General features: G+C 46.5%; 1 protein-coding gene across 1 annotated transcript; it reads left to right on the forward strand.

Annotated features, from left to right (window-relative positions):
• Positions 1-542: 542 nt before the first annotated feature.
• On the forward strand, positions 543-24,817 carry LOC128347177 (C-type lectin domain family 12 member A-like). Its single transcript, XM_053301428.1, has 9 exons — positions 543-622; positions 1,380-1,533; positions 4,097-4,189; positions 6,446-6,490; positions 8,113-8,211; positions 9,710-9,853; positions 13,100-13,254; positions 22,986-23,101; positions 24,447-24,817. Exons 2-9 carry the CDS (start codon positions 1,413-1,415, stop codon positions 24,580-24,582), a joined length of 909 nt encoding a protein of 302 aa, XP_053157403.1. The 5' UTR covers positions 543-622; positions 1,380-1,412; the 3' UTR covers positions 24,583-24,817.
• Positions 24,818-26,309: the final 1,492 nt, after the last annotated feature.

Here is a 26,309-nt window from a genome sequence, read left to right on the forward strand (position 1 = left end):
GCTCAGTCAGAAGAGGGACACTTTTGGAAGGCAGCAGTAAAACTTTGCTGTGTCTCACGCTGAAAGCCTGAACACACTTACTGGGGAGCAAGCACTCAGTCCAGAAGGACTTCTAAGTAAACAAGCACTGGCAGGGCTGCAACCCTGTGCACATTTACTTGGAGCAACCCGCGGGGCTCAATGGGGCTTGTGTTTGAGTAAAAGTGCTCGGTCGGGCTGTACAAGGAATGGAGAAGTTGGTTGCTCTTCATTTTCTTGCAGCCAGTATATAGCAATAGCAATAGCACTTACATTTATACACCGCTCTATAGCCGGAGCTCTCTAAGCGGTTTACAATGATTTAGCATATTGCCCCCCAACATTCTGGGTACTCATTTTACCGACCTCGGAAGGATGGAAGGCTGAGTCAACCTTGAGCCCCTGGTCAGGATCGAACTTGTTACAGGGCGGCAGTTTTACCACTGCGCCACCAGGGGCTCTATACTCGTTCCTGCCTCAGGACAGAGAGAAAGCGCCAGGAAAGCAGCAGCAGCAGTGAAGAGGGGATGGGACCGAGGCTCCCTGTGGAAGAAAAACACAGGGGGGAGAGGGAGAGAAGCGATGTTGCCATCAAAAAAAGGAGGTCGGGGTCCGGGGGAGGGAGGAGGAACCCTCAGGGGTGATTGAAGGGAAGGAGGTGAGAGGTTTCCCTCCTCCACAAGGACAAATAGAATAAAAAACAAAAGCACAAATGCTTCCTCCTCCTCCTCCCTCCCTCCACTTGCACAGGACCCTGGACTTTCTTTCTCAGGTTGCAAGGCACCTTGAGCAAGCACAGAGCAACTAACTTCTCCATTCCTTGTGCAGCCCGACTGAGCACTTCTACTCAAAAGCAAGCCCCATTGAGCCCCGCGGGTTGCTCCAAGGAAATGTGCACAGGGTTGCAGCCATACAGCCCCTGCCAGTGCTTGTTTACTCAGAAGTAGAAGTCCCGCAGCCTGCTTCTCCTTCTCTCACCGCCCTGAAGAAACACAAAAGCTGCCCCGGCGGCAGCAGCAGAAGGGAGGGAGGGACGGGAGGCAGGGGGGAGGAGGATGGACTACAGCTGAAAATCCTCTTCTCCCACTCATAAAGTTCACTAGCTGACCAAGAGCAAGCCACCACTTTGCGCCCTGACTAAAAGACAGTTCCAATAACAATAATGGGGTGAGGGAGAGGAGCATATATGCCCCCTGGGCTCCTTGGAGGGAGGTGGGGAAGAGAAAGAAGACTCAAAGCAGCGACATAGCAGCAGGTTAAGTTTTCCTACAGAGAGGACACAAACACTGATAGCACGTACCGACCACAGCAAGCTCCTAGTCTCTGTCTCTCTTACCCACGTGGCCGTCTTGTGCGTGCAGGCATGTGCTGATTCCGGCACCGGGGTGCCGCCCATGCTCTCCACAAGCCAATGGGAGAACGCCCACCCACCGGAGCCAAGCGCCAGGATTCAGAGATCTCGCGACTCGCCCTGCATGAGTGTGTGGGGGTGCGGGCTGTGGTACGGCGGCAGTGGTGAGCAGCGGGCCCACCTGGTGGCGCTTGCTGGGATTGAATTGGGGGGGTTTAATTTTTTTTTTAATTGTGTTGCTTGGGGGCATGGCATGGCAGGCATTTTGCGCCCCCTTCAGCTGGTGCCTAGGGCACGTGCCCTGCCTGCCTCACCCTGGTTACGCATCTGAAAGTGCCATCCTGGATATGAAATGTCTAGGAATGTGAGTGGGAGGTTTGCTTTGATGAACTTTACCAATTTTTCCTGGTGCCCTCTCCTCCCTCCCTCCATATTCTCATTGCTTCATTTTACTGATTTGATTCAAAGTCCCCTAATGTTCTTTCATCACAGATCTTGTGTTTCTGATATATATATATATGGTTCCAAAAACAGCAGCAAATGAAATCATGCACAAAAACGTGAATTAAAATTTCCAGTATGAATAAATGTATTAAAACAATCAAATTGGAAGAAGCTGCAAGGCAAACGGCAAGTGTCTTTGCGGTACTTATGCTTATTGGAACTTTGGGTCAGAAAGGTAATGGTGGTAGAGGTAAAGTTGTGCCGTTGAGTCGGTGTTGACTCCTGGAGACCAAAGAGCCAGTGGGTTTTTTGGGTAGAATACAGGAGGGGTGTATCATTGCCATCTGCAGCATGAGATGATGCCTTTCAGAATCTTCCTATTCAAGCCAGCAACCTCTTGCTCCCTAGGCAAGTTACTTCCCCGCTGCACCATTACGTGGTAGTAGATAGAATATTCAGAGTTCTTCTTAGGTGGGCAAGAAAGCTAATCACATGCCAAGCTTAGCTCTTACAAAAGGATGATAAAAACATGATGTTCAGCACACATTGGCTGTTTGTAGCCTCTAGCACAAATATTACTCTGCAGTGACACAATTCTGCCAAGAATCCTGAATTGTCATCATGTGCTGCTTTGATTTCACAACTTTGTCATTTCCTTATTTCTAAAGAGACTAGTGCGTGTATGACAGAATTACAATGTGCAGGAGATGTTACAGTCATTTGAGGAATAAAATGCCCCCCCCCTCATTTCTCTGGTCCACCTGTAGGCAATAAAATTGAGGGGCATTTTGAGCTGAGTGAGGGGGAGATTTGCCACTGGCAAGAGCAGCACTCCTTCTTTTGGCTGCCAACTTTGTTTTACCCATGGTGGGGCCTCCAAATGATGCTTTGCTATTAGTGACAAAACATTGTCTGTGGGTCAAAGAATTATCTATGCATCCTGAGCTGAACAGCCTAGAGCTCAAATAAGCCCAATATAAAATCAAGTCCTGAAAATGAATGGGGCTTTGAACTAAAATTGTCTTATGTACACTCCCCTAGAGCAGGGGTGTGCAATTTTGATTTTTGGTGTTTTGATTCGGATCTGAATCGTTACACCCCCAATTCATTTTTGCATCCGAATCTGACCCATCCAAATCACCCCAGATTTGATTCGGATTCAAATTAATCCAAATCCAAATCCAAATCAGAATTGATTCAGATCAAGAAAGTGGGCCCTAGGACCAAAAGAGTGGGGTGGGGTGGGGTGGGAGTGCCTAATGGGTGGAGACTACCACCCAAATTGCAGAGGGATTGAGCAAAGGGCTGATTTTTGGTGAATTGTTGAAGTTTTAGTGTCTTTGGGGCAGGATATTGTGCAGAACAGTGGTGTGGTGTGGTAGTGCCTAATGGTGGAGGCTACCACCCAAATTGCAGAGGGGTTGGGCAAAGGGCTGATTTTTGGTGAATTGTTGAAGTTTACGCATCTTTAAGGTTCCCCCCATAAGGTATAATGGAGGTGTATTGCTTCACGTTGGGTGGAAAGGGGTGGGCTAGAGTGGTGTGAGGTTGGTGGTAGTGCCCAAGGGGGGCATGGAAGCTACCAGAATTTTTTCAAAGGATTTGGGCAGAGGGCTGATTTTTGGTGATCTGTTAAAGTTTATGCATTAAGATTTTTCCTCATAAGGTATAATGGAGGTTTCAGCAGCCCCATAACTGCACTTGGGGGGTGCTGGAGTGATCCCGAGCGAGAGGTGGTGTAGTGCAAATAGGGTGCCAACCGCCCCCATGGGTTTCTAACCCATGGGGTACAAGGTTCTGTTGTTTCTGAGGTGTTCTGAGTGTAGATTCATTGGTAGCAAATGAGAGTGGATTCATGGTTTGTATTGAAAATCTCATTTGCTACCAGATTTTTTTTTTTTTTTTGGCAGTAAATAGCTCCTTCAGGGGCAAATAGCTGCCTCAGGGGAAGGGACAATTTTCAGTGGAAAGCTTTAACCCTCCCCCTTGCCATCTGCTGGAGTCTTGACTGCATTGTTGCTTCTATTGACCAAATCAAGAGCAATTCCAGCCCATTTTCATTTTTATGCTGTCAGTTAGTAATGCTTAATTATGCCCTATGACTGTGCTTAGGAAATGGTGTCAGACCACAATGTTACAATATTTCTGTCTGCTCTGTTTCTGTGCTCACTTGTTAAAAAGGGAACCTTCTCTGCGATGTGTTTATTTCAAAACTTCCTAAAACTTCCTAAGGACCAGAATGTTTTATGGTTCTTAGTTCACTTGCAAATTTTTTCTCTTCAGCTATGACAGAGGAAATAGAATATGCACAGCTGAATTTTCACAAATCTCATGGACTAGAAAATGTCCATGAACTTCATACTGTTGAAGTGAAAGGTACGTTATCTATGTTCTTTTGTAAACTGGTGGCTATAACTTAGGTATGAAAGAAGGGGTTTTGATTGGACAATAGAATAAGCAGGCTAACTTGATTATTTTGTTATAATGTGCTTCATTGCTGACTTTGATTTCTCCAATGGGCTAATTTGGGTGTTTTTGCCATTGTCGTCAGGCTGCAGCAGAGCATGAGGCAAGCAGCAAGGCCCCTCCATAGGCCTGGGGAGGATGAAGTACACTCTGGACCCCCCCTCTGAAACCCCCCCCCCAATGTTTGTTTGCTTTTTAAAAAATATTGTGAGCCCTTTGGGGACAGAATTATTCATGCTAAAGAATATGGTAAGCCACTCTGAGCCTTTCAGGAAGAGTGGGATGTAAATGTTAAAAACAGATAAATATAGAAGAATTTATCTATTCATTAAGCCCAATATTTATTTATTTATTTATTTATTCATCATTCATTCATTTTATTTTATTTTATTTACATACTGCCTGAGTCCAAAGGCTCTAGGCCATATTGAGGCAAATATGTTTCTGAATGGGTTGTGCCTTTTGTTGATAAATCTGTGATGTGTATATCAGATATGCAAAGCTGAACAGGTGTTTCTTGTTTACCTCAAAAAGTACTCCTGCATGATTTTATAGATGTCTATGTTGTTAACAGGTCTGTGTGGAAGCATGGTAGTTACTACCCTCCATGGCCGTGCTTTGCTCTAAGTGAGGGGAATTAGCTTCAAATGGGTGCAGACCAGCCAATAGTTATATTAACCTTAAAGTACTTTGGGAAAGTTGGTCACAGTGTGGGTATGTTGGAATGGAGAAAAGAGAGTAGACACGTGCCTTGAAAATGAAGAGTTCCTTTACTGAGGGGGTAATAGGGAGATAGAATGTGAAAGGAGGGTGATTTGCTTAAAGCACATAGCCCTGGGAAGGGGAAAGAAGCCTGTGGGGGAGCGAAAGAGGAAAGCTGTTTTTCACAGCCACCTGCTCTAGCTGGGGTCCTTCTCTCTGGCTGGCTCAAGCTCGGGGCAAGCAATGAACTGAACACAGGCACCGTGGGGTGCAGAGACCGATGGTAGGGTGCAAATGCAAGCAGTGGCACACCTAGATGATTTTGGCACCTGGACCACCCTCGCCATGAGGCTCACCCACTGCGAGGTCCCCCTCCCACCGCCACTGTTCCAATAGATCATTACAAGCCCATGATGTCATGAAACTTTCTGAAGTTTAAAACTAGGATCTCTCACCACTGATATACAGTCATCCCTTCTCAACCACAGTTTTATCAACCGAGGTTTTGAGTATATGCGAATAGGAAATTGTGACAGGTCTTGCCAATTGCAACCCAAATATCCACAGTTGGCAAAGTTTTTCAGTGATTTGGGGGGGGGGTGTTCAGCGATTTTGGGGGGTTCAGAGGTTTGATCTGCTCATTCCTCTTGGTGACCCTTGCTGACCTTGCTGCTCCTTGCCAATTTAAATTTTCCAGAGGTTTGATCTGCTCATTCTTTTTGGTGATTCTTGACAATATTACAAGATTTTTGTGAGGGTGTTTTTTGTTTTTTATTTCTCTCTTAACATTTTGTTTACATTTACAATACAATTTTTTTGTATTTCCCCCTTTATTTGTAGGTCTTTTTGCGGTCAGGGTTCCCTTAAACCCCTGTTTCCCATATACTTTAATGCCTCACCAACTACAAATTTGCCAACAAAACGGTTTTGCCAGAATGGAACCCTAGTGGTTGGCGAGGGATGACTGTACTGATTGTCGACTAAACACACAGGCATCATTTCTGAAGGAAACCAAGTTTTGGAGGGCAAGTGGAGGAAGGAAAGATTTAAAGAAAGGATCATGCAAAGTTTAAATTCAAGTTTAAATTGTAGCACGTGGGGGGAGCAATTTAAGAACATTTTGTGGTTCTTACATTATTAAAAATATTACTTTTTATATTATAAAAAGTACACTTTAAATAAAACTTTTACAATTCCATTAGTAGTCCCCATAGTAAGAGCTATATTGATCTCCCCATGCACAAATAAAGTATTGCAATAACTGGGAAGGTGATTACTGTTGGGGAGAAGATTTTAGTCCTCATTGCTGTTCTACAGGAAATGTTAGGATATAATTTGTTCTGTTCTGCTGATTTCCTATTGGCCATCTCTCCCAAAGGTCAGTCTTGGAGATAAATAACTTGCATATTCCAAGCAGTGTATACATTTGCAAATGTTAAGTTTTATATTTCCTTGTATTCACAGAGCCATTGAAACCAAAAGAGTTGCAGTGCAAAGAACCCTTTCAGGGTAAGTTGATATCAGCTAAGTGTTGCTCATGCTTCTGTCTTACCTGCAATGAGAGTTGGTGGAAACTGCTCCATTCAAATATCTCTGCACTGGACATCCCATAACCAAATGATATTAAACAAGAAGGCAGAAACAATCTGAAGATTGCAAAACTGAAGGATCAAAGCAGGGGCATACCAAGGTTGGAGTGGGCCCGGAGATGAGATTTTAAAATGGGCCCCTTGCGGTATATTTATATACTGCTTTTCAACAGTGGCAACAGGCACTGCAGGGATGCTGTTCTAGGGATGGATAGGGCCAGTTGCTCTCTCCCGTCTAAATAAAGAGAATCACCACATATTTCTTTACCCACTGCCCCTTCTGTCTCTGAAACCATGAAGGACCAGTGAAAGGACGATCTGGGGATCAGGGGAGTGTCTGGGAGTGGGGGAAAGTAAAAATGGCATGAGATCTCTGCTTAGATTTCCCCCTTTTTCTAAAATTAAAAGTGGATCTTTCTTATTTAAACAGGCAACAACAGCCATTTTTGAATGGCAGCCTGAAGCTCAGAGGTGGGGGTGCCATTTAAAACATGTGGGGTGCTTATGCTTAGTTTTAGAATTTGAACCAAGTTTATTGCGCCCAGCCCAGTGATATGAGTAAAGAACACATGCCAAATTCAGAAATGGATAAAAAATTATATCTGACCCAGAGATTGTCAAACTGGGTCTCCAATTATTGTTGGACCTACAATTCCCATCATCCACAGCTACAATGGCCTTCGGGCTGGTGGGAGGTGGGAGTTTTAATCCAACAACATCTGTGGACCCCAATTTGACAATCTGATAATTTACTGAATTAAGTAGATCTAATGTACTGTAGAAGCTTTAAGCCATAAAGTGGGCATTTATATGGCTTCTGAGAGCTCCTTTGTTTAGTGTGGTGGAAACCCCTTCATCAGTGCACGTGCGCAGTCCCCCTCCCCTCCACACACTCCGTTTAACCCTGTGTTTTCTTGATTCCACTCTTTCTATACCTCTGCTGCTTTCTCACCCCCCACTCAACCGCATTGTGAACACTTGTGCACATCCAAAGGGGGCATTCTCCCAGTATGGGGTCGAGGTGGTTCCCTAAACCTATTTGGGGGATTTGAGCAGAGAAGCTTCAGCACTCGCTAGAGAGCTGTTCTGACTGAAAGAGGTTGGGTGGGATCCCGCGCCTCTTTGCACCCGATGTCTTGCATCTCTCCCACCTCCCACGAACCTGCAGCTCAGCCCCCACACACTGCCATCCTCTCGCCTTCCTCCCCCTCAGCAACAGCAGCTTTTCACAGCTCCACCTGAGAGCAAGTGACACTCTTCCACAAACAAAGGCAGCATGCTGGGAGATACCATCTTCCCTGCAAGTGGGGGAGAGGGTGGGGAAAAAGCCGGGTGGGGAGATATGAAATTGCATTGCTTGATGGGGAGAGTGCAATCAAGGGGGGCGGGGAACAGACTGCCAGGCTTCTTGGGTGCTGTTGGGGGGACTGGCCTTGGGGAGCCCTCAGAGGAGGCTTTGCCAGGAGACATTTGTCTTCCTTTGCCCCTGGATCAAAGCTTGCACTTCCTTATTTCAATTCTTGTTTGTTTGTTTGTTTTCAGATATTCCCACATCATCCTTTAGATGGCGCATTTGTGCATTGGTTGCATTAATTCTGTGTTTACTGTTACTGGTAGGCCTGCTAGTGCTGGGTATTAAGTGTAAGTATTATTACATCTCTAATTGGTCAGTTTGGTGTCACTAAACCTCAACTGCTAGAAAATGATGCTCCTGGTGGAAACTGGTGTGAGCATGGAGATGTTCTCTGTGATTGGGCTGATTCACATATACAGTAAGCCAAATAAAAATATGGAAGCCCTTCCAAATAGGAGAAATATTTGTCAAAATGTGAATCTGACGCAAACCAAAAAATGCAAGAGTAATTTTTGTTCAGCTTTGCTTCTAACTAGAGCTGAGACAAATTATCACCTTATTTTGACCTTGCATAGAGGGCCCCTTTCAGTGATTCATATGGTAGATCTGCATTAAATCACTCTCTTCACTCGTTTGGCCAATTCTCCTCTGGTTGCCTTAACTAGCTAGAATGGGGGAGGGTTGAACAAGCAGGTGGTCAGCCTCAGATTTCCAAGAATCCTCTTGACATCCTCAATTGCACAAGCTAAAAAGCATCCGTAACAACAGCTTCCAAAGATACATCAACCAGTTCTGTCAATAAAGAGTTCAACTCAAAACAGAACATTAAAAGCAACTAGCGATGCTGCCAAGCATTAATATTCAAGCACAGCTCAGAAACTGAATCAGGCAGGTTCATAATGCTCAACTCCAATGAAAGGCCAGCATCATGACCCAAAGGTTCTTGCTCTGCTTATATTTTAATCAAAGCTGGAGATGACTTTAAGTCCTGCTTCCCACCAAACCATCTTCACATCCCCTAATGGTCTAAAACCTATTCTTCATTTTCAGTTCAGGTTAATATTTATTTATTTAATTTATTTTTATTTTTGCATTTATATACCGCCTTTCGTTAAAAAGATAACCCCAAGGCGGTTTGTTTATTGTAAACATTACAAATATTGTAAACATTTGAGATAATCGAATGCAAAAGTTACATTCTGATCACTGAACTGCAAGCCATGAACACTATGAGGCTACTCTCACGAACATCCAAAACTGGGCTAGGGCAGCTAAACCCCGGCTTGGCTGCCCATGAGAATGACCGGGAGCCAAGTTACTCCGGCGGGGCCTCGGCAGCAAGCCCAGCTAAGAAGCCGGGCTCTTAAACGAGGTCAGTGGAGCATGAGCGCTTCCTTTACCCCGTTGAATTGATGCTGTCAGCATTGGCACTTGCACGGTGCATTGTCGGGATTTCTGGGGGCCGGTTGCTCATCTGGGGGAAAGTGAGCTTCTGCTGCCTTCCCCACTGCCCACCCTCAAGCCCTCTCATTCAGTTGTGAGAATGGGCTCAAGATATAAATATCTGAATGAATGTTAAAGAATTCCTGTAGCATCAAATGGGAGAGAGAGTACTTGCTTTTTATAGTTCTGTAAGTCAACAATCCTTATTTAAACCATGAAAAGTGGTGCCAAATTTCTTAATGTGTTTCCATTCTGCACTTCTTGTTCTTGCTTAAAAGGGTTTAAAAACTGCACAAGGTTTGCTCTGACATTGCAGCTAAGCAACTTTTTGCCTAACTTCAGTTATCCAGGTTACCATGGACTTGCAGGTACAGCACAGAGACCTCCAGTTGGCTTGGGAAGATCTGAAAATGAATTCATCAAGGAAAATCTTACACATTAAAGCAAATTTGTGCCTGGAAGGAGAGAAAGTGGACACAAACAGTGGTGAGAGGACTTTGTCTCTTCTACTTTGACCCATCATGTAGGTTTGAACATAAGGAGACAAATGCAAAACCTCTTCAGCCAAAAATATAAAGAGCAGAGGTGTGGTAAAAGAGAAATTGTCAGATTTTTGTCACAATCTACTAGGTCTCCATCTGCGTTTATGCAAAACCACTAGCAAGTTGTTCATTGGTGGTATTATGTATGCCTGGGGGCGCTGCAGATGCAATCTATTATATGCTGTAAATGCCACACCCTGGATGTGCAAAGACACAATGCCAAGAGGAATCACAAGACCAAACTGAGCCACCCTGTGCTGAACTAACCTTTCTTCTGCTTCCTCTTGCATTGGTTTTTCTGATAATGTGGACACTGCCTAAGGCAATCAAAATAGAGTGCTTCTCCATGGCATTGTTTACTGGAGACAGTTAGATGTTTACTGGAGGCTGCCTCAGAATATCTGCATGGCTTGAGATCAGAACCCTAAGAGGTGAGATAGGCAGGCTGTTGCTTGAATCTGTACAGCCCTCAGGGACAGATTCTTGGTGTGAAAAATTCCATCTGGGCACTTTTCAGATCACGCGCTTTACACTGGTAAAAAGTGGTGTAAGCTGCAACACTTGTCAAACCACAGTCAAAATCATTTTTGATGACATAGTAGGGCAGGGCAGGCCATCATACATTGCCCTCCATTGCGACATTTTCCCCAAGAAGTTCTGTTCACATATCCCTGTTGAATCCTGTTCTCCGCTCCCTCCTCCCACCCAGTTTTGGCCAATGTCTTCCTAAACAAAGTCAGATTTTAACGCAGTGTAATTGAGAAGAGGTTCTGCATTCCTGAAAGTCTGATTTCCCAAGAGCCTTACCACACCCACAGAGAAAGACACTTGCCTTCAGCAGTAACTGTTTGCCATTTATTGCAATAATCACTATTTGAATAACTAGAACTAGCATGATTTTAAAGTCTTTTTTTTTTTTTTAAGGAACTGGAAGCTCTTTCAATGGGTATACCCCTTTCCAAATCACCAACAATGCACACTCACTCAGTAATAGGAATACAAATGCACCTCGGTTGAAAAATTCTCTTCTTAAACATTAATTTCCAACTAGCAATAATTCCGCACACAAATAGACCACTAACTTAGTTGGATCTTTCTTTAGATATTGAAGAGATTCCTCCCCGAGAAGCCTGAGCCCACCCCCAAACTGTCAATGGTATGCTAGGAAAGAGGGCATTCTTAGCACTCTTTCTAAATCAGTTCTCTTAACAGAGAGAGGGGGAACCTATAAGCCATGTCCTGAATGGAGGGACATTCCAAAACAGTTTTATGCCCCAAGGGACCGAGCATAAGATAAATTCTCTGCTCAGAACAATTCACAATCCCTCAATTTAAAAGGCCATGCAAATGCAATAGCAATAGCAATAGCACTTACATTTATATACCGCTCTATAGCCGGAGCTCTCTAAGCGGTTTTACAATGATTTAGAATATTGCCCCCAACATTCTGGGTACTCAGCGATTGTTCCTGCTGTCGGAAGGGAATGGAATGCAGTGATTGTTCCTGCTGTCGGAAGGGAATGGAATTTATATTTCACTGAAATATAGTCTGCGAGATCAACGTACAATTGGCAAAACGCAAAACCCAAACCACAAAGCAAATAAAAAGGAGATTGGGCCATAGCACATGATTCTGTGCAGATAATTTTTTAAAAAAATCTCCTAAAAGGAGTGGGGAATCAGAAATCAATAAACCCTTAGCTGGTTAAATTACACAGGTTTTTCTTTCCAAAGGTTTAGAAAGAATCTCTTGACTTGTTCAGGGGTCTTTTGAAGAGCTATTTTTTTCTTGGAGTGGAGAGCTGGTCTTGTGGTAGCAAGCATGACTTGTCCCCATAGCTAAGCAGGGTCTGCCCTGGTTGCATATGAATGGGAGACTTCATGTGTGAGCACTGCAAGATCTTCCCCTCAGGGGATGAAGCCGCTCTGGGAAGAGCAGAAGGTTTCAAGTTCCCTCCCTGGCTTCTCCAAGATAGGGCTGAGAGAGATTCCTGCCTGCAACCTTGGAGGAGCCGCTGCCAGTCTGTAAAGACAATACTGAGCTAGATAGACCAATGGTCTGACTCATTATATGGCAGTTTCCTATGTTCCTATGTTCCTCCCCTCAAAAGATGATCCTTCCAAGAGCTAAAGAGAAAGCAATAAAAGAGGAGGAAGCAAAAACATTTGATAATGACGATGAGGGGAAAGCATCGCACCGCAATGTGGAACATCAATACAACACCACATTGTGATGGGGCAGACCTCCCACAACGGAAGAAACAGCTACTTTTCTGCAACTGAGTTCCGATGTTGTTGCACTATGACGAAGTAATAAAATCCAAAGGAAGGCATCAGATATGTGAACAGCCCTTGCTGTCAGTGCAGCCACTGCGGTGTCACAACACAGGAAGTGCGGAAGCACACTTAGTGGATCCATAGCGACAACGTTGCAGAGGGTAATCTGGAAAGCGCCATGGAGGGAGGAAAGAGCAACAAAAATGGTGCCCTCCTCCCAATCTGCACCTGCTGAGACTGCAGAGAAAGACTGTAGAGCTGATAATCTCACTCTTTTTTGCAGTTCCACAGGGTTTCTGTTTTCATCGCTCTGTGGAAAATGTCAGGTGGCAATAATAAAAATAATTAATAAACAGATGAAATTATAACAGTTTAAATATTTTGCATTTCATACACTGTCGAATGAGCATAATGGCGAAATGGAGAATATGCAAAGACACAGGGGTGATATATAAAATACTCTTGTTATGTTGTACACATTCCTTGACCTCATTTAACTAGGAAAATGCCTGCTTCACATTGTTCATTTGTGCATATTCTACACCCTATTAGGGATGTGCAAAAAATCGACCGGATTGATTCCACCCAAAACTCCTTGCACAGAATGGGATTTGTTTGAATTGATTCAAATTTGCCTAAACTCGAATTGAATTCAGATTGAATCTGAGTGAATTCAGTTCGAAGAAATCCCATTCTGTGCAAGCTGTTTCAAGTTGAATCAATTTAAATTTGATTAAAATTCAAATGGATTTGGTTAAATTTTTTGCACATGGTGTAGGGATTGTGCTGATGAAAGGCCAGTGTTCAGCTCTGATTTACCACAACATAAATATGCTATTTTGGTGTCAAGGCAATGCACAACAGATAGCAAAATGCTCCTGTTAAGTAGAATGATCACTGTTTTCTCTTCTAGATCTGAAGTGCACACTCTGTCCCACCAGTTGGCATTTATTTGGTGCCACATGCTACTATATTTCAACAGGCAAGAAGACTTGGCAGGAAAGTAAGAATTTTTGTTCCTCATGGAATTCCACCCTTTTGATCCCTCAAGAGAAGAGCAGAAACTGGGTATGTGCCTCCCTAGATTATTTTTTCTTTCATTTTTAGTGTACAGGTAATTAACAGGGCTGTGGATTAGCAATCCTGGCCATTTTTGCATCATGCAAATGATGCAGAGGGTGGCCAGTATTGCATTGAGCCAATCATCCTTATTGGCTTGACGCAGCAGGATGCTGAGGGGTGGGTGGGGTGAGAGAGGCTTACCTTTCTGGCAGCTGCAGCAGCAATGTTACAAAATAATATCTTTCCTTTCCTGATACCGCCTTACAATGCACTGGGAAAGGGAGCAGCATCATGACGTTGCTTCCTGTCCTGTGCACTCTAGGCGGAGAAGATGGAGGGAAAGGCAGTGTTTTGAATTGCTACCACTGCAGCTACTGGAAGGCATCATCTTTCTTCACAGAAGTCAGCTATTCATTTAAGGTAAGCCCCGTCCCCACCTACCATTCCTATTCTATACCATGTCAGTATGATTCAGTATGGTATCGAATCCACTCCCAATGTTGGAAGAATCTTTCTCCACAATCATTTCTCCAGAATGTCTATAGGGAGGGCATTCCACAGCCTAGGAGCTACTACAGAAAAGGCCCACTCCTGAGTCACCGCCAGTTGAGCTGGCGGCATACGGAGACGGACCTCTCTCAATGATCTCAATAAGCGACGAAGGGTAAAGCCATACGGACGCTGTAAAGCCATACGGAAGGGTGTCGGTTGCAGAGAGGTAGGAGCAAGGCAGCATCCCTGATCTGTCAAGCCTCAAGAGATCAGCCCCTCCTCCTTTTTACAGCTAAAAGCTTACCTAAGGTGCCACACCGCATTAGCCGTTCACCTCCGCATTGTGCCCGCCAACCCCCGGGCAAAAGTGACCACACTCTATTTACCCGGCTAACTAATCTAATCCCGCAGACAGACATTGCTAGTAACTGGCATAGATTGAGGCAGGCGAAAAAAGGTGCACGCTAAGGCCAATCAAGCGTATACCCAAAAAATTCCTGCCCGGCCCCAAACGGCGACCAGCAAAGCCCAACCTATGCCAGAGGGAAGGAGGGAGGGTGCACGATCGGAAGAAGGACTGAGCCGGCGCAGGCCTGCTGCTGGCTCACTGCTGCTAGCCCCACCTCTGGGTCCGAGCCGTGGCCAATGGGAGCCAGCTCCCAGTGCCACGTGCTCCCGGAGGTGGGGCTGGGGCAAACAAGCCGCGCAGCCTAGAGAGGCTGCGAGCGGCTGGCTTGCACCCAGACCCAAGGAGACACAGACACCAAAGCATTATGGAGGAATTGGCCACTTTATTAGGGGTACAAGTTTTAAACAGTGCCTGCAGGGCACGGCAGCTGGGGTTGGCATTCACTGCAGCAACAGTGCGGTCCCGAATGGGGCGTCCACCACGTGGCGGCCCCATCCTAAAGGCTCATTGCGCAGACACCTTGGCTCCAGGCGGCCCCCCTCCCAGAAGGGGGCACCCTTCGTCACCGACCTAAGGTCAGGTCTCTGCAATAGACGCCACCCGCCCGACGCTGTAAAGCCATACGGAAGGGTGTCGGTTGCAGAGAAGTAGGAGCAAGGCGGCATCCCTGATCTGTCAAGCCTCAAGGGATCCACCCCTCCTCCTTTTTACAGCTAAAAGCTTACCTAAGGTGCCGCACCGCATTAGCCGTTCACCTCCGCACTGTGCCCGCCACAGCGGGCCCCAGCCTAGCTTGACGCCCCGCCACCCCACATGCCAAACAGCACTGTTGCCAGCCCCAGCCGCAAATCATCTAGGAAATACCTCATACCCCGGGGGGACAAGTGCACACTGTCACCCCTAAACAGCTGGGGGAGCGAGAACACAATGTCATCGTGCGGAATCACCCTCCCCCTTCAGTGGCGATAAAGCATGCCACGGCCGCGTTCACTCCGCGCCTAGCCCTGTCTACCTTGCTCAGCTTTAACGCCCCCCTCCAGACTCTCCTCTGGGTGATGTCAGACCAAATGACCACCAGCCCAGGGCACCAGGAGAGGATGACCGACAGGTCCTGGACAATCTGCCTTGATAGTGAAATGCCAGACTGGTCCACCAGGTCGTTGCCTCCAAAATGCAGCAGCAGGACATCCGGTGCCGGATTCCCATCCAGGTACTCCCGCAGCATCGGCAGGAACTGGGCCCTCCGCATGCCCCTCTGGCCTAGCCACTCCACCGTGGCCCAACGCCCCTAAACAAGCTGGGTTCCGGGGTTGGTGCTCTGGGCCCACTTGTGCGCCCAGAAAATGAAGGAATGGCCCAGTATGAGGACTGTGGCGCGCTGCCTGGCCGCCCGCGGTCCCGTTGGCTGAGGCCCTGTGCAAGAGGAGAAAGTGTGGTGAGTGGCACACATAAACATGCTAGTGATGGCTATGAGAAGACAGTCAGGGGGGGTTGGGGGGCGTATGTGGTAGGCCCCAGACCGCCACCTGCCCAGCCACCGTAATTCCGGGCCCTTGTAACCCATGCGCGCGGCGGTGGAGGCCACCCCAATCCGAAAAGAGTGGGGGGCCAAGCTCTGTGTGGGCACCCCGGCCACCACAAAAGCCTTCCTCATAACCGCCCAAAATTGAAATTGGGTAACATGGTGCCCATCGGCATCGACAGAGGCATCCCATAGCCACTTCCCTGGCTGCTGTGTAGGCCCCCAGCGCACGCACAGGGCAAAAGCTCGGATTGCCCGCAGCGTGCAGCACTACCCTCTGACCCCTGCCCCTTTGATCAGTTTTTGAAAACCGCAGGTGGAGCACTACTCTGGAGTCACCTATGATGAGATGGCTAAATTGGAGTACCCTGCCCGCGGGGCCGCGCCTGCCCCTGGGGAACATCTCCCCCACCCTGAAGGCTCCAAAGAAGGCGACCAGGGCTGCCGCCCGGAACAAGGCCTCCTCATACGGGGACGAACAAACCCCAGCTAGTTGTTGCAAGGCCAGCTGCAGCTCCTCCGGGGTGACCAGCCTACGTTGATCCGGCTGCGTGGGCGTCTCCCTTGCCCATCCTTCCAGCATGCGCCAGACCCTGAAGTCCCCGGAATGGTCGGGGAGGCCCCTAGACTTAAGGAAGAACGCCAGCGCGGCAAGGTGGCCGGCCATGGTGCTCACCGCCAGCCCCTGGGCGCGAAGGTGCACCAGGTATTGCATAAGCTGCTCGGGTGGCACTGGCCACACATGGACCAATCCTACCTGGGATCTAAACTGTAGGAAAGCCCTGACCCTTTTGTCGTAGGCAACTCGTGTCCTGGGCGCTATAGAAGCTTGGATGGCCCTAAACGCCTCTACATCCCAAGGTTCCACAACCATTCGGGCACCTGCTTGGGCTCCTTGGCGGCTCCGGGGGCCAGCATCTGGAAGCGCTGCATCTGGAAGCGAGACAGGGCATCTGCCACCTCGTTCTGGACCCCGGGAACATGCTGGGCAGTGAAGAGCGTGTTGTGACAAAGGCATGTTAAGACCAGGGCTCGCACCAACCCCATCACCCTCTGAGACTTGGATGTCTGGCTGTTGACGATCTGGACCACGGCCATGTTATCCCACCAAAACCGCACCACTGAGTCCCTGAAGGACTCAGCCCAAATGTGCGCCGCCACCACTATAGGGAAGAGCTCAAGGAACGTAAGATCCCTTGTGATACCAAGCGCGGCCCAATCGCTCGGCCACCGCTCTGCGCACCAGCGCCCTCTCAGGTACAGGCCGAAACCGAGGCCCCCAGCTGCATCGGACTGCACCTGAAAATCGGCCTCGAGTAGCTGGGAGGACCGCCAGAAGGACACCCCATTGAATGACTCTAAGAATGTAAGCCAGAGCCCCATATCATCTCTCATGGCGGCGGTCACCCTGATGAGGAAGTGGGGTCAATTGCACCCTAACATGGCGTCACACAGACGCCGTAAAAACAGACGGCCAGGAGCTACAACTCTGCAGGCGAAGTTAAGGTGGCCCACCAGCGACTGTAACTTGCGTAGCGTGACCTTCTTGGCCCCTTTACATTCCCTGAGCAGCTCCCTCAGTGTCCCAAGTTTGTCCTCGGGAAGGCGGGAGAACTGCCCCACCGTGTCCAGTTCTATCCCTAAAAATGTGAGTTTCGTGGTAGGGCCCTCTGCCTTGTCCTTTGCCAAAGGCACACCCAGGTCACTGCAGAGTGCCCTGAACATATGCAGCAAGTGTAGGCATTGGCCAGAGCTCTCCCTTCCTCCAAAAATAAAATCATCTAGAAAGTGAGCGGAGGAGCCGAGCCCCGCCTCCCGGCGCAGCACCCATTCCAGCATGGTGCTGAAAGCTTCAAAGGCCGCGCAGGAGACCGAGCAGCCCATGGGGAGGGCTCTATTGATGTAGTATCCTCCTTTAAAGGCGAAGCCCAATAGGTCAATGTCATCAGGGTGTACGGGCAGCAGGCGGAAGGCGGACTCAATGTCGCACTTTGCCATCAAGGCCCGCGGCCCGCAGCCCCTGATCATGGCCACGGCCTCATCAAACGATGTATACCGGACCGAGCAGAGCTCCGCCGGTATGCCATCGTTGACCGAGTTGCCTCTTGGATAGGACAGGTGGTGGATGAGCCTATACTCACCCGGCGCATTCTTAGGAACCACGCCTAAAGGGGATACACGCAACGTCGGCAGCGGCAGCCTGGTAAAAGGGCCTAGCACCCTACCCAGCAACACCTCCTTGGCAATCTTTTTAGCTACTATGTGCTCCATTCCCTCCACGGATTTTAGGTTGCGGGCGAAGCTATGGACCCGCTTGGATTGGCATGGTATCCGAAATCCCTCAATAAAACCTGCTTCTATGTAGCGTACGTGCTCCCTTTTGGGGTAGTCGCGCAAAATCCTCCAGAGTGCCGGGATTCTAATTGGGCTGGGGCCCTTTTCCAGCAGCGGCTGCTGGGCCCTCCCCCCCCCCAGGGTTGTAAGCTCCCCCTTTTCCTCTGATGGCTTTGGCCTTTTGGCAGTAGAGGCCAGCATGCCGCCTGCCGCAGAAACCACAGTCATGCCGGTACTTGCACGGGGAGCGCGTGCACTTCCCGGCCTTGTTAAACTCCCAGCACACCAGGGGCCCTTGAACCCCCTGGGCGCCCGCGACTGAAGCCGCTGACGCTGCCGGAGTTTTGGAAATGAGGTGCCTGCTGTCGGCGCGCTCGCCCACAAGAGGCCTGGCGGGCGTCATAATCTGGAGCCATAGTTCGGGGTGTTGTCGTTCCCAAGATATCCCTGCATTGTTGGAGGCGCGCTCGCGGAACGCCTGATCGTAGCGTTCCCAGGCATTACCCGCAAAGTCCATAAAGGCTCTGTGGATGATGTCAAAGTATTTGACGAGCGCTGGGCCCCTCTCTGGGTATTTCTGCAGTCAGACGCTCATGTAGATTGTGTACCCCGACACCCAATTGGCCCAATTATGCTCAATGGGCTTGCGCTTTGTCCTCTCCTTGTCCCTCCCTTGGGACCCTTCCTTCTCCCGCGGTTCAGGTTCCTTGAAGAGCAATTGGAGATCTTGGAGAAAGACCATATCCTCTCTTAGCTCCTCCACCTTTTTCTGAGTGGTAGATAATTCTAGGGCATTCTTATTAGCCAAATCAAAGGTGCTGCTAGCTGTTTGTCCGATATCAGAGATTTGCATTGCAAGGTCCTTAATTGCTTGTTAATTTGATCAGTTATACTTGCCAGATCTTGACGTTGTAAACGATTTACTCCATTCCACTTGCATTTCTTTATTAAGCTGCCTTATCAGGTGTTCAGTTGATTGTAGTTCCAGTGTTTGCCCGGGAGTATCCAAAGGCTTTTCTTGTTTTTGTAACTCTGGTTGAGCTTCTTCTTGGATCTCTTCATCATCTTCCTCCTCTACATTGTGAAGGGGGGGGGCATATCAGCTGGCTTCAAATCATCCAGGAAGGCTCTAATTCCTTTTCTTTTTCGTTTCGGCTCTTTCTTGGACATTTTCTTTTAATCTCAGTTCAAATTAGCAAGTGCAGCTGCCCAACTCTCAAGGCCAGGTCTAATAAATGGGCTGAGACAGAGAGAGCGATTGAACTAACACGCCATCTTGACTGTGGCTTGCTCTGCCCTGGTTCTGCATGGTGATCGAACTAACGATCGAACTAATTCGCCATCTTGACTGTGGCTTGCTCCGCCCTGGTTCTGCATGGTGGCTCCTCTTCATGAAGCTCCCCTTCATCCTGGCTGACTTGCGAGAGGAAGGGAGAGAGAGAAGGAGGCAGGTCCAAAGCTAGGAGAGTGGTGAAACGTTTTGCAAGTTACCGTTGCCTCCTGCTGTCATTGCTCTGCTCAAGTTAATAGCACCAACTCTTGTGGAGCAGCAGCAGCTGCTGCTTTTGCTGTAGTCAAAGGTCACTTCCCTCCATTACCCCAAAATATTGGGATAGGTATAGGTAGGTGATAGTGGGTGTCGCGGCCATCTCTCTCCTCTGCCCCCCTCCCAACCCCTGCTGCTTCCATACGCATTAGATTTCAGGAAACAAGTCCTACCAGACATTGAGATTTGAAGCCAAAAAATGGCTTGAAATGTGCCTGATGGAAAACAAGGAGGCTGGGGAAAGAAAGAGAGGATGAAGCTAAACCAGCCTGGCCTTTGGACCTAGGAGGTGGGGAGAGGGAAAGGGCAACTGACGGCTTCCTGTTTGCCAAAGGCATCGAGTAGCCGACTGGATCTACGACTTTGAAAGCTCTTTGATGGTGAGAGGGAAGCCTTCCTGGATATGGATGGGACATTTTCCTCTTGCGCTGACCCCCCTAGACGCCCTGCAGCAAACGTGATGGGTGCTGGTCCCTGCATTAAACAGCATTCTTCGCAATACCTGCTCAGTCTGTGAAGCCCTCTTTGACATTTCTTTCCCTGTCTCCAAGGGAGTAGCCTCAATATCCTATAGCAACTAGAACACACACACACACGCACACACACACACACACGCGCGCGCTCTGGTGCTTAGGGAAGACTCAGTGGCAGGAGCCTTTCTGGGATATGCATTAGCTGCAGCAGATAGATAGATAGATAGATAGATAGATAGATAGATAGATAGAACAAAGCTGTATAATCAACCAGAAACAAATTTGGTACTTCATCATTAGTTCAACAGTGTTTTCCCCCTGAGATCATAGTTCTGGCAGTGAACTATATAACTATATAAATATAGTTATATTTATAACTATATAGTTATGTTTATAACTATATAGTTATGTTTATAACTATATAGTTATGTTTATAACTATATAGTTATGTTTATAACTATATAGTTATGTTTATAACTATATAGTTATGTTTATAACTATTTGCCATATTCATACTGGAGTGGTGAGGGTGAGTGCATTATCTATTGTGAAGTGTGTGTGTGTGTATGGATGGATAGATAGATAGATAGATAGATAGATAGATAGATAGATAGATGATAGCAAGCAATGAGGGGCCCATTTTAAAATCTCATCTCTGGGCCCACTCCAACCTTGGTACGCCCCTGGGTAGAGATCATGCAGAAGAAGGAGTTCTCCAAGGGAACCCAGTTCTAATCCATTTAGGGCTTTAAAGGTTATCACCAGCTCTTTGTATTTTGCCCAGAAACCTATTGGTAGCCAATGAAATTGCTTTAAAACAGGCATAAGATGATCTCTCCGAGACACCCCGGAGACCAATCTAGCTGCTGCATTTTGAACCAACTGAAGTTTCTGAACGACATACAAAGGCAGCCACATGGAGAGCAACTGCAGTAGTCAAGCATAGAGGTTACCAGAGAGTGCACCACAGTCCTGAGATCACTTTCTTCAAGGAATGGATGCAGCTGTCATATCAACCAAAGTTGATAACAACTGCTCCTGGCCATAGCCTCAATCTAAGAAACCAGAGTGAGACCTGGGTCCAGAAGGACTCCCAAGCTATGTACCTGTTCCTTTGGGGGGAGTGCAACTCCATCCAGAAAGGGAAGATCTATTGTGCCACTCTAAGTAATACCCCTTACCATGAGTACCTCTGTCTTGCTTGGATTCAGCTTCAATTTATTATCCTTCACCCAGTCTGTTACTACTTGTAGGCAGGTATTTAGGGGGGGTATGCCATTTCCTAAAGATGATTTCATTGGCATATTAATAGCAACTTGCTCCAAATCTCCTGATGATCTCACTCAGCGGTTTCATGTAGATGTTAAAATGCATTGGAGATAGGATGGAGCCCTGAGAGACACCATACAGCTATCATTTCAGAGAGCAACTATCTCTGAGCGACACTATCTGGAATCTGCCAGAGAGATAGAAACAGAACCACTGCAAAGCAGTGCTACCTATTCCCAAATCCCCCAGAAGGATACCATGGTTGATAGTATTGAAAGCTGCATAAAGGTCCAAAAGAACCATCAGTCACATTCCTTCTGTCCATTCCCTGGTAGAGATCATCCAACAGGCCGACCAAAGCTGTCTCCACCCCATAGCCTGCTCTAAAGCCAGTTGGAAATTGATCTAGATAATCAGTATCTTCCAAAACTGGAAATTGATCAGCCACCACCGTCTCAATTATCTAAACCACTCAAGGGAGGTTGAGAGCAGGGGTGTAACTATAACAGGGCAAGTGGAGACAGTTGTCTGGGGGCCCACTTCCTTGGGGGGGCCCCAGAGGCAAGTCACAAGACTGACTCACCCAGTCGTGCACCCGCCCAGGCTTCCTTCAGTTGTATTCATCCGAAATTGATGTAAATGTTAAGACCTGGTGCTACCAGAACAGTATGTCTTTCTCTAGTACCATTAAATGACTTGCATCGTCCACAATTTACAAAACCTTTTAAAAATCATTTAGGATGATGTTCTATTGTGGCACAAAGGTTATATATCTATATAAATCTATATAAATTTTACTTCAGTGGGGGGGGGCATTTTAAAATCTTGTCTCTGGGCCCACTCCAACCTTGCTACACCCCTGGTTGAGAGACTGGCCTATAATTATCCATCACTGAGGGCTCTAGGGCTGGCTTCTTAAGCAAAGAATCTCACAATTGCCGCCTTCAAACATGGAGGCATGCTGCCCTACCTAAGGGAGGCATTTATGATGCCAACTAGGCCTCCCTGCTAGATGTTATAAGCCACGTTGGGCATGGATTCAAAGGACAAGTGGTAGGCTGAACACCTCCAAGGAGTTTATCCACATCCTCAGAAGTCACAAATTGAAATTCCTGGATTAAGCGTGTCTCTTTAAAATACAATTAGCTATCAGTCTTTCAAAGGAAAAAGAGCTCCCTGTGTTTTCAAGTTAATATTCAAGTTAATATTCTCTAAGAATTAAGATTACCCAAACTCTAGGAACACAGCTTGGACAAGGAATAAATATATTTATTATATATTTACTTTCTGAAGGGGTTTTATGTGAGATTCCATGAATATGAAACTATGCTAAAGCATGTGATTGGCTGGCATCATGATGAAGTGCATATGAAGCAGAACAATCAAAAGTATCATTTCTGGAAATCCTTCTGTGAGACTGAATTATGATTGATTGATTGATTGATTGATTGTATTTTATTACAATCTTCATGGAATCACAATAGAATATTGCCACTCCCTGGCAGATTATAAAATATACATACAATAGTTTATATTCTTTCACAATGTATTATTCTCTTATTCAGTGATATAGTTCATAACAGGCAATCCATGTGTCAGTTATTGAAAAAATGTTTTTCTTTCCCTCCCTGTGTTTTTAATTACAACAACAAAGAAGAGATTAATCTTACCTTCCATTCTCTCACAATTAAGGTACAGAACACTTTCCAACAAACAAATTTTTGGATTGGAATATATAAGGACAGAAGTGGCCAATGGTTTGGGACTAATGAAGTACCTTGCAGTAAAAAGTACCTTTCAATGTCATGGTATGTTTGGGGTTTTCTTTGTTTAACAAGTTACATCTTGCCTCTGAGAATAATCAGTCTTGTCTCCAAAACTGTTCCAGCATTCAGAATCAAATCAAGCTATAGTCCAACATCCGACATGAAATTTCAGTCCAAAACTAGGGATAGCATCAAATTGTGCCTAAAAGAGACTGTCATCATACTTACAAAGAGGGTTTTATGCTGCATGTCCTAGATTACAGCTAACTACTACATGCTACCACATATCATATTAACCTGTACATTACTCTGACCTCTTTGGAGGAAGAACAGAATGTGTGTTGTGTGTGTATATGAGTTAGCTCTCAGGGACTTTGGGGTAAATTTGGCTGATATGTGAATGCACACCTCCATTTCTTCCTCCCTACTTTTATCCTCACAACAATCCTGTGAGGCAGATTTGGAGTGGGGAGAGAGAGTGTCTCAGCTAAAGTCCCACAGTGAGTTTCATGACTGAGTGGGGACCACATTCCCCCAATCCTTTTCTTAACACTCTAATCACTGTACCACACTGCTTCTCAATTGTATGCATATTGATTGCAGGAGAAATCTGATGCAGGAGAAAAAGATTCATTTTTAGCTGTGAAGCAAGCTAGTGGGGAGGGAGGAGAGTGTTGGATATCTTTAAGAAAGCATGAAATGGTTTATTTATCAAAATGTGAGGAAGCTGTGAGCCCAAGCCCTGGATCTCTAAAATACCTAGCAACATCTCTGTTAAGGGAGAGAAGAAGAGTGGTAGGATTGTCCATGCAAAATCTTATATTGGGAGCTATGTTTAGAATTTCTTCCAAAAATAAAATAAATCAAGCTTTCCCTGAGTGAGTTTTAGTGTAAAAAGTTGTGAATTCGGCGGGGAGAGAATGAGAGAAAGAGCAGAGAGGAGGGGGAAGATAGGTGGTGTGAGGTGGGCGCAAGGCTATGTGTGGCTCCCCAGAGGTGCATCAGAATCTAATCTGGCCCACCACCAGATTTGAGCTTGACACTCACTGGCATAGTGCATTTGCAAAAGAGAGAAAATCCAAGCCCCAATGTTTTTATATGGGGGTGGGGGGAATCTTTTAGGGGGGGGGAATTCCTGTTGAACCCCTTGTAATTTTCTTCTGGATCCGCTTCTGGTCTCAGCATTGCAGCAACAGAGAATTCTATCACCTCACTCAAGAGGTTCAGAACTTTGCCTTCTATTCAGAAAGCATAAATCCCAACAATCAAAGCAGTGATTGAAACTTTTGTGATATTGTTATTGTGATTAAACATTTACATGTTGAATTTATAGAGAATAAATTTCACAGATGCACAACCTCATTAGGTGTCATTTGTCTCCCTTTAGGTTTTACCTCAGAAATGTCAGGAATCAGGAGGAATGTGCCTACCTGTCCTCTTGGTATGTCTATAGCGAAACAGGATGTCATTCGGAAACGATCCATCACTGGATATGTGAGAAGGCAGCCTATGAGTTGACTTAAGAAGAAGGTCTGACTAACAGGATGTTTGCTTATTAAGAAGCAATAGTTTGTTGTTTGTTGTTGTTAGGAAAACTCTGCTGAATTGGCTTCCCTGTTGAAAGGAGGGGATTGCATGAACCATTCTATCTATAATTTCGTTTAAAATCTAAAACTTACTGTAAATTATATTTAAATGTTGTGCCTCACTGCAGGCTCCTTCAGAAATGCAAAACAGATAAATATTGTAAAAGAGTAACTACTATTGTCTGTTGTTGTTGTTGTTGTTGTTGTTGTTGTTATTGTTCTTTGCTCTCTCTCTCTCTCTCTTAAGGAGACAGAATAAGTATCAGAAGGTAGAAGAAACATCATCTTCAAAGCACAATATTCACCAAAACGTCACCAACACTGTAGTTCCCAGATCCCACTAATCCTAAAATCTGGGCATCTACTCCTGGAAACAGCCTCTTGTGCAAAGTGATTTCTCAAACATGGTCCTTTTCTAATTAATTGAAAAAGAGCTGTTTGCAGGGCTGGGCCATGGATTACTGGTGCCCCAGACAAAGTCTGGCTTTGGCCCCCTTGCCCCCTTTGGCCCCCTTGCCTCCCGTCATCTGGGTAAGTGGTTAGGTGGCTGGGCAGAGCCCATTGTCCGAGCAGGCTGGCAGGCGGGTGGTCTCCATCACCCTCCCAGCTGCCCACTTGCTGCCCTCACCGCTCTGCTGCCGCGGCTGGCTGCTTCTGGACAGCCGCCTCTTATGCCGTGTTATGATGACATCACCACGCAATGTAGCAACATGATTATAAAGCTGGTGTGCACATGTGTTCTTTTGTGCATTTGAGAGAGGTATAGTATAAAACACTCAAATTAGTGCAAGGAGACATTATTATTTCTTTTAAATACATATGCTGCATTCTGTACACAATTCAGAGAAAAAGTCAAAAGATATGCAGCAGCAAAACAAATGACAACCCACCACCACCTCCTTCTTTGCAACATGCAATGAATCTCTGCGTGCCTCATGGGATCTTCGCCCTCCCCTCCACATAGCATCACTGATGGATAATGATGGATAAACACAGGCCCATCTTTTCTTGTGAAGAGACTTTGGGGGAAGCAAGCCAGTCACTACAGTGGTGTCAGCAGTCATGAAAACAGCACCGATGGGGTGTGTGTGTGTGAAGAAAAATGCTGCAATGGAGGGGCACAAGCATAGGCAACTATGTGAGTCTATATGTATCTGTGGCTCTCCCTCTGTATGAGTGAATTTGTGTCTGTCTAAGTACATGCTCACTCACCCCACTTCTTCTGTGCTCAGGAATGTTCAAATCTACTGCCATGTGCTGCTGTATCAGAAACACTGGTCGATATGCCAGTCCTCCTGGGCACTCTTCCCCATTCAGAACATACATCATGTAGAAACAACCAACTTCCTGCCTCCCGAATGTTCAATCTCCATCAAGAAGATTGAATGTAATGTAAATTACATCATTGTAATGGAGGTCTCTCCATTACAATGCGTTCCCCTGGGACAAGAGAGCATCTGCTTCTGTGTGTGAGTCACAGACATTGTCACATGCACACTTACTTGAGGATAAGCACATTGAGTTCTTTGGGATGAAGGGATGAAAATTAGCTGTTGACGGATCTTAGCAGCTGCACAAAATCTGGCAACTTTGTGGGTGATAAGGGTGTGCACAGCTGGTGTGAACTGGCTGGTTCGGTTCAGTGTGAGTCTGAACTGGACCTG

Source organism: Hemicordylus capensis, chromosome 2, assembly GCF_027244095.1.
Source record: "Hemicordylus capensis ecotype Gifberg chromosome 2, rHemCap1.1.pri, whole genome shotgun sequence".
Lineage (NCBI taxonomy): Eukaryota > Metazoa > Chordata > Lepidosauria > Squamata > Cordylidae > Hemicordylus > Hemicordylus capensis.